We start from the raw sequence: 9707 nt of genomic DNA, 5'->3' as shown, positions 1-9707 counted from the left end.
CGAAAAGATGGGAATATGCTCTAGCTTCAATGAGAGTGTATCCTTACCAACTCAATGTGAACCATCGGGTTTTTCACCCAATCATATCTATGGAGAACTTCTCCCCCTAGAACCCACGAGCTGTAAGAGTTCCCAAGCAATACCAAACTACAACAATAGAGAGATATACAAGGCAAACTGAGGAACATAAGTTTCACTTCCTCTCAATACCACTAATGGAAAACTCCACCAGGTAAAACTACTTAGTAATTTAGCTTAAGAATTTCATATTAATTTCAACAACATTTGGCTACTCTCTGAGACTCTCCCTTTCACAATCCTCTTCAAATCTCTCCAACTCTTGGTATTACAATGCACCTCCCCCCTTTTAAGTGAGAATACATGAGACACATATATAGTTGGAGCAAGAAATTCTTGTCATAAAAGAGGAGTAATATGCATGTCTTATATTCCATTTAGAGTGTAACTCATGCCATTAAGGAGAGGCATGCATGACTTAGTTAAGGAAAGTAACTTATGCATTAAAGAGAGCATAAGAGGAATTTTTTATGGCATGTCTTTAATGAGTGTAAGAGGAATATGTCATTTTTTGATGAGTGCATAAAATAGAGTGTATTGTATTATTGAAAGATGGAGAGATTTACATAAAGCCATGAAAGTCATCAAAGAGAGGTGTGAAGTGATTGAGGAAATGAAGGTGACTTGTAATTCCTTTATAATAATAATATCATAGTCACATAAAAGATCATATCAATATTAATATTAATAATAATATTGAAAATTAAGTCGAGATTGAACTATTAGGATTGATTAATGATAAATTAAGTGATTTTCCTTCAATTATACTTGATTACCCATTGATTGAAGTTGATTTACGATTTTTGAAAAGGCATACTTCAGATGCCATACATGACTTTCTATTTTTAGAAAGTCACTCCAGAATTGTCAGAAATGGGATTTTATTAAGGAACCTGAGCTGCCCATGAGTGGTATTTTTCTTCTGGAGAATAGAAATTATGCATCCCTATTGCATACATCTACATGTCTTAGTAAATTGAAAACTATGCGCCCTAATCTACTCCAAGGATCCAAGATTCCACACCTTGATCTTTTAAATATTTAGGACTTCGTGTTCCAATCCTTTTGTAAGAGATCTAGTACTCCGCGTCTTTATCTTTCATGGATTTACGACTCCACGCCCTAATTTCCATGGCTTATCATCTACTCTACTTTGAAACTTCACAGTCCACCTTGAAAAACTGATTGTGAGTTCATACCCATCTGATGATTCGTTGGTCAGGCCTTGTTCCAAAACCTGCAGATATCACAATCCCATAGATCAAAGGAATCAAATGAATTTCAAAATTAACTTATTCACATTTTACCAAAGATTGTGCATGAGTTCTACGGTTATTTTGGTTTTGGAGAAATGAGTTTTGTAACCATTTATAATTTGAACATCCTTGTTTGCAAATAACCACGCCCCTTGTCACATCCTGCTCAACACAAGATTAAGTATATATAATCATAAAAATCATATACCATGACTTTCACAGTGATTTATAATTTGAGCATCCTTGTTTGCAAATAACCATGCCCCCTACCATATCTTGTTGAATACAGTAATAAGCATATATAATCATACAAATCATGTATCATGACTTCCACATTCATTTATAATTTGAGCATCCTTGTTTGCAAATAACTAGGTCCCTTCTCACATCATGTTTAGTACAAGATTATGCATATATAATCATACAAATCATATATCATCAATCAATCATAATTAACCATATGTTCCACATAACCATGATCATCCATGATTCTATGTGTCTCAATGATGGATCACCATCCATATCATACACCTATGTCCAAACTCAAGTATCAAAAGAGTAAACATCGATAATATGCTCTTAACCAAAATTAGTTCTTATACACACAACCATAGATATTATCATAAGCACATAGCAACCAGGTGACCCAAACTAGGTCTATAGCATATAAACATGTACATAAGTCAGTGATGCATAATCATATATCATTACATCAAAATCATCCTTTCTAGTGTAACAAAACTAACTTTGCCAAGGTGGAACACTACATCTTTGAATGAAGAACTAAATCAAATTGAAAAGAATAAAACATGGGAACTTGTGCCAATACCTAAGGACCAGATTCTGATTGGAACTAAGTGGATTTTCGGGAATAAGTTGAAAATGGGCAAGTAGTAAGGAACAAAGGCAAACTTGAATGTAAAGGGTATGCACAATTAGAAAGTGTTGACTTTGAAAAACCTTTGCACCACATGTCGGGATTGAAGCCATAAGAATGTTTTTAGCTTTTGTGTGCTTTAAAAAATTGAAATTATATTAGATGGATGTTAAATCAACCATTATAAATGGAGAACTACATGAAAAAGTAGAAGACAAAAGGATTCCAAATGTCAGAAGACAAAGACCGCATGTCCAAACTAAAGAAATCCCTTTATGGCTTAAAGAAAGCACCTAGGGGCTAGTACTCAAGACTGGATAAATATATGTAGCAACGAGGCTCCAAAAAGGGAACAATAGATAACGAAATACATATTAACGCTGAAAATGAATATTTTTATTGTTGTTGTTTATGTAGATGACCTAATTTTAAGAAGTGATGTTAATTTAATGAGCCAAGGTTTTGTCGCTGATATGCAAAAGGAATTTGAAATTTCTATGCTAGGATAATTATCATTTTTTCTTGGATCACAAGTCCATCATTCAGTGAAAGGAATTTTTATTTCTCAAACTAAATATCTTAAAGAAATATTAAAGAAATTTGGAATGGATAATTGTGCATATGAGAACACCCATGGTAACAGGATGTAAACGCAGTGAAGATGATGAATCTCTATAGGCAGATCAGACCATCTACAGTTTTATGATTGGTTGGGAGTGATCTCTCGTTCACTTTCTCAGTAAAAGAAGCAGTAGATAATTGTCATCCTTTTTACCAGGGGCATGAGAAAAGTGATTCACAGGGGGAATACTATATACAAAACATTTGCTTCTAAGGAGATTTTGTTGCCACCAGGACAAGAAAAATAATTGATATTAGCACAGAGGGAAAGGTCACCATGTAGCCCTTTTCCATTGATGCCAACTCCCTTAGAAGGGCATTGTATTTCGCTTAGTTGACTATCTCTACTTCACTCAGCGTACAACTCGACGCTCCTAGCAAGGATTATGTAGCCCTCAAACAATTGATATTTCGGCCCCTTTTGTTCTGCTACATCTCTTTGCCTTTGACTAATAGCAATATATCCCCTATGTGTTCTCCAGAAATAATCAAATACACAACTCTTCATATCAAATCATTCATCTTTGGGGAATAAACCACCTTCAACCAGAGTAATCACGTTCAGCAATAAATGAGAGGAAAATCAATCCAATAAGCTCAGTGAACTTGAGCTCCTCCAATGATAAAAGATGGAACGTGTGGCTTAGTCTCTAGTAAAGGAAAGCGTCTCCAAAACTCATGGCACCCTTGGTTCTTTCTAGAATGTACTTCCAGCCAATATAAAACTAGGAACTCAACCCTATTTGGTTAGCTGCTTCAAAACTTGGACCTCGAACTAAGCTAAGAGCTCATTATCTTTCATGGGTATTTCCAACCTATCAAATGAAAGAGAAAACTTTCATGTTAGAAGATAAAATCAACTGATAAAACCTTGTACATACGTTATCTTCTGTGAACCTTATTCTCCTTGGAAGCTCAATGGTGAAATTTGAATGATTCCACTCTCTGAACCAACTAGAGTGTGTAGTTCCAACACCGAAACTAACAATGAAAACTAGGGTTTCTTAAACCTTAAGCTTCTCTCCAAAAACTCTCTAAGAGACTCTTTTCTCAAAATGCAATTGATAGGATAAGGGACTCCTCACTTTTCTCCTTTTCTAATTAAGTGGTCACTTTTGTCGCCATTTTACCCTTTTAATTTTATTAAGTCACTTTACAAGCTTTTTCATTTTATAAAATAAAAGTGATTTTTCATTAACATAGAATATGCCCCCCTTTTCACCCCTTAGAGAATTACAATGTTTTCTTAGGAAAATCACTCTTATTAAAAGAATTTTCTTCGCCTTAGCCTACAAGAATTTATTACGCTAGTGGAACCCGTCTTATTTCTCCTAAGTAGTTGGAGACATTACAATTACCATGTGTCTAAACCATGGGCAGGGAAAAAAAACAACATATAAACAAAAGAAGAGTGTGAATATGTGTGGCTATAGGAGTGACTATACTAGCAAAAGTGTGAGTAGAAACAAATTTGTAACAGTGATGTTCAATGGAAGCAAGTAACAATGGGACTATGTGACAACGATGCTAAGTGGTCGCTAGTGACAATATGACTGCGTAGCAGGGATGTTGAGTGACAACGAATAACAATGGGGCTATGTAACAACAAAGCAAAGTGAAAGCAAATGTGTGAAAATTGTGTAACAACAGAGTGTGAACCCTGATTGACAGTGTGACAACAGAATGTGAACATTGATTGACATTGTGACAACAAAGTGTGAAGAGAGATAGATGCTATGACCATGCGACATGTCTGAACATTGAAGAGCTGAGGAGGAAGATCAAATCAAAGATCTAAGTGTACAAATCAAATTATTGAGTACTAAACATCGAAACGAAATTGTTGAGATAAAGTGTCCAAGGAGTTGTAAAATTAAAGAAAGAACAATTGAATCAAAGAAAGAGAAGCAAATATGGGAGGAAATCTTAAGCAACCAATAAAATACACTCTAAAAATCAAGATTACAGGGGATTAATGTCTTTTATAAGTTGGTTCCTGCAAATTCAATAGGGATTGGTATCTCTAATAAGTTTGTGCCTACAAAGAAAAGGGGATTAATGTCTCTTGTAGGTTGGTTCCTACAAAAATAATTGTAACTATAGTTGTTGCTCAAATGCATTTAATAAAAAGAAGCTTTGTTCTTTTCTCCTAAATGAGTTTCCATGTACATCCTATGTTCAATGTTTGTATGTATTTGTTTAAATTGTTAAAAAGTGTATTATATTGATTCACCACTCCCCACCAAGTATAATCTTGCTTCCAACAAGCATGGCATTGCTTGATGTTAAGCCACCTAGTTTTTACCTCGAAATTTTTGTAATGTTAAAACCGCCAGTGTTACCAATCCAAATGTTTGTATCATACATTACTCAGTGCTAAGCGTCAAGACAATCCAACAATAGAGAAATCAAGAATAAACAACATTAGTGACAAATCAATTCTCTAAAGTCACAACCCTAGTTACCCCCCCATTCAGACAAGCCATCCATCCAAAGCTTATTTTCCTCAACCTTGAATGTTAAGACATTGAGGCACTCTCCCTCGAGACTCCCCTTAGTATCATACAACCCTATCAATATCAACCACTTCCTAAAAGACATTATCCATCATTGCATTGTCAAGTTCATTGCTATTGATGACTTTGGCAATGAGACCCCTTGATTTCTTTCCTCATCATCTATGAACTTGTCAACATTTATAACATCGTTTCTTGCATGTACAAATCATTTAAGGGAGAATTTCACATCATAAACCTTTCACAACTTACAACTTACATCTCATATGTTGTTGACAACTTATAATTTACATCTCATACTTTGTTGCTTCCATCAACACTACCCATGTGTTGTTGTAGCAAGTTGTTTCCCTAGTTTAAGCTAATTTGATCAGAAAGATGCATTCACACTATCACAATGTACCATCTTGTTCTCAAGGCACCATTTGAACTCTATTGACTTACTTTTTGTCATTTCGACTTTAAGATAATCACCTATAAACTATTCTAAATAATTTGTTTATAAATTGAATATTTATAAATTAATTCTTCAACTATAAATCTGATTTTGCATTTATATATTTAACTACTTTATTGAAAGATTATTCAGCATTTTGCATCATGTGCCGATCCTTTTTTGAAAAATGATTCATCATTTTACATTATGTGCCAATCCTTTTGTTATTCTATTATTAGGTTTATACATAAAACGTCACTGAAATAATAAATTGTACTCTACATTTTCTTTAATTGCAATCATTAGAATAAGAAAGCTTGCACATCACTGACATGAAAATTTAATCTTTTGCTTTCTTATTATTATATTTATACATAGAATATAACTGAATTAATAAATTGTGTTCCGCATTTCCTTTAATTGCCATCATTAAATTAAGAAAGCTTAAACATCAGTGATGTGAAATTTAAATTTAAATATAATGATTGATTAAATAAATTCAATAACATCACAAGTTAAATATCCATAGACTTTGCGAAAAAGTTAAAATTAGTGAATTAAAACCTTATGACTTAGAGGAACGTGTGTCATATTAATCCTCTTGTTCTTTGGTTAGCCATATTTATACATAGAATACAACTGATTTGATGAATTGTAATTTGCGTTTCATTTTAATGTGCTTTTTCTTAGATAAATAATTTTCCCTTACAATTTAAGAAATTGTACTCAATGAATTAAGAGAACCTGTATATATTACTCATTGGTTTAAGAGAAACTAACTCAATTTAGTTTTGTTTTATTAGAGTTGTAATTGACTCATCACAAAAAATTATATAAACTTAAAGAATCTGTTCAATGTCAAAAAAGTAACCAAGAAAATATCGACATTGTTCTCTAGACATTCAAATTGGCTCAGGGATAATATCAAAATTAGGGGCAAACGAAAACCATCCATATCAGTGTTTATATTCTCAAAGAAGAAAATTGTATCCGAGTCATATTGTTCAAATTTTCAAATTTAAAGAAAAATTATTTGTACCTGGATTTGATTTTATCCCTTAACCAATTAGAAACACTAAAAAAAATATGTTTAATTTACAAACAATATTTGTTCAACATTGAAAGCCCCATCTTTAAATCTTTATCCTCCTGTTCTCTTGGCTGAATTATTATTTTGAATATAAATTATGAGCCTTTTATGTAAGCTACTATTTGTGACATCAGTAAGGCGTTGCATGCATGGATCCCCGTTCGATAGTGTTGATGATATCTACTCAATGTATAAAACCAAACCCCAATTCTAGAGGATATATCAATCAGCAGTTATGAATGTGGAGATTGTATTTAATATGATGCTCAGAACATCAGCGAAGAGGTAGTTTAAAATTGACTTATAAATGATAACGAGTCATGTTTTTTTGTAGGCTAGATCTAAACTTTTACACTAATCAGGCTTGGCAGGTTGCTATAGCAACGGGCAAATATACTACTCAGCCTACTACAATCTCGGTCATAACCTTCGAGTTGAAATCAAAATGTAGGTCAGAGTAAAAGCAACTGACAAATGTTTATGATTGAGCTTAAGGTAAATATATTTCCCATAAATATGCAACCGCCTGACTGCAAACTGACAACAGCCTCAATCAACAATGTCCTTAGAAGATGGCACCAATGGCCTCGCAGCAAGTACCCTCACAACAACAACAACAAAATCATTTATTTGTTTCACCTCGAATAATTTATAATGAATTTCATGGTTAATAGTGAAGTCATTGACTCCCAAGTACAAAGGGTAGAATATCTTCAAGTGCTACTTGAACAAATACCAACCGAAGGGCATTATGATTAATAGTTTCGACCAGCTGTACACCTTAACAGAAAAATCCATTATTTAGTATCCACTTAGGCCACTAAGAATATTCACTTTCTTTCAGTACACCAGTCCGTGTAATTTATTTCAAGCTGTTGACATATTTATCTCTTCATATTCTTTGATGCTTTACTTCTGTGAAACTAAAATGTAAAAAAATTTCACCCAAGAAGCCATCAAATAACACTAATGCATATCATCTTTAAAAAATTCCAAACCTAATCAAGCATATAGGTATTGAAACACACACTACATAGCAATTCATGAGTCAAAACAAGCAGTGATTGCCCTCAGAAGTTTAAGGGATTGCTGTGAACTTGCAGTGGAAAACACGCTTGGAAATGCTATTCCATTAACAGAAAAATGTCATGTTTGAGGTATTAAATTCTGCATAATCAAACACAGTATGGTGCAAACTGAATATAGCCTCTCCTTCCAGCTCCCTACCCTGCTAAACCATCTAGACATGGTCCCCATGGCCACCAATAGTTTTTTCCTCAAGATGATAGGACAAAGCACAGTAAAAGATAGTTGTTTGACTGGTAACATCATCAAGTTGTCTGCATGTCCCCCAGTCCACCGTTAACGTGCGCTTCTAAATTACATAAAGAATGTAGCTCCAAAAAGACACATGTTGTGATACACAATACTATTTAAAAAGGATCCAGGTTGAACACACTGTTGCAAAAGGAGAATCCACTATTTTCTTCCCATTATATGGCAAATGAATTAAGAAATACAATGCACAGACCAGCATGGTCTGCACAGGCCACATCTGGGACTTACTATACAAGTATAAGACTCCTCCCTGTAAACTACATCCCAAACCCCACTAGACTATCATCTTCAGGAAAATTATACTCCCCAGGAGAATTTTGTGATCCTTGAGATTTGGGATGTCTATCATTAAGTCCTTTCAAGGCAAGAATAAATAATTGCAACCTTGGAAAAGAAAAGGCTACAAAGGCAGGTAATCAGAACTAGCACATTTCTTCACCTTAATTTGAAATACAGGGACAGTGCCCACGCACAGACATGTACTATTGTGCCCTTGTCAATGATCTTGTTGACACACCATGTAGTATTTTCACAAATCCGAGAAAACTTAATTTTCCATCACTATGCCTTATCCAATCATGAAGCACCGCATGTACTGGGACAGCCGGCCCTATTCCAAGTTCCTGAAAAAATAAAAATTGTTGACCCATTGATACATTTAAAACAATCAAACTAAATGGAGTTTAAAAGAAAATAAGAACTACCGAGGCTAGTTCTTCAATAACAATTGGCCGATTCCCTTTCTGTTCAAACAGTTCATATGCACATCGAGCATGCTGCTCCCATCGATCCAGTGCTTCAAGCTGGTGAACACTTATAGCAGCAGCACAGAATTCTTCAAAATCCATTTTCCTCGATTGTAGAGAACTCATCTGCTTGTAGGGAAAGGAAAGCAGTAACAAAACATATTAGATCTTTACATAGCTACTATCGCACAGTAATCTGAAGTATAATATTTTTCTTCAAATATTAATCACTCTTAGAAAAATGCACTTCCCAACAAATAAGCAGGAAGCAATAAAATTCAACAATTACAGGTGTAATTAGAAAAGTGAAAAGATATCTTATAAAACACTCTGATGTAATTTAACAGGCATAGCAGAAAGAATTTGTACCGAAGAAAGCAAATCATAGATGCGTGATTCCTTCATTGCTTCTGTTGCATGTTTCACCAAAGCCTGAGAGAGTACAACATACTCGTTATGACCCAAAAAATAACAGATTCATTTTAATGTGTTTATCGATAGAAAATCAAAGATGCTAACAAATTCTCTAAATATGTCCAGTTGCCAATCCTGATTTTGTTTATTTTAAGTGACATCAGATAACTCCAATCCTGCTTTACACTCTGAAAGATCTACATTGCTACAATAATCAGAATTTAACACTATCCAATATAGATCGAACATCATAATGACAGTCAGTTTGTATCATATTCTATGATTAATATGAAATCATATAAGCATCCCAATTTCAGTCAGTTTGTATCATATTC

At 34.0% G+C, this 9707-nt stretch overlaps 1 protein-coding gene across 1 annotated transcript in view; it reads right to left on the bottom strand.

Annotated features, from left to right (window-relative positions):
• Window positions 1–7971: 7971 nt before the first annotated feature.
• The window catches only part of LOC149263014 (CDPK-related kinase 5-like), a 39819-nt gene continuing 38083 nt past the window's right edge, over window positions 7972–9707 (bottom strand). The window contains exons 9-11 of the mRNA XM_089425584.1: window positions 9328–9390; window positions 8917–9084; window positions 7972–8835 (exon numbers count right to left, since the gene is read on the bottom strand). Coding sequence (XP_089281710.1) covers window positions 8695–8835; window positions 8917–9084; window positions 9328–9390 — 372 coding nt within the window. The 3' untranslated portion in view covers window positions 7972–8694. The remainder of the gene's footprint in view (window positions 8836–8916; window positions 9085–9327; window positions 9391–9707) is intronic.

The sequence above is a fragment of the Pinus tabuliformis genome, chromosome 6, assembly GCF_031772625.1.
Source record: "Pinus tabuliformis cultivar Carrire ecotype Pingquan chromosome 6, CPIR1, whole genome shotgun sequence".
NCBI classification, from domain to species: Eukaryota; Viridiplantae; Streptophyta; class Pinopsida; order Pinales; family Pinaceae; genus Pinus; species Pinus tabuliformis.
This window is presented reverse-complemented; position numbering and strand designations above follow the sequence as displayed.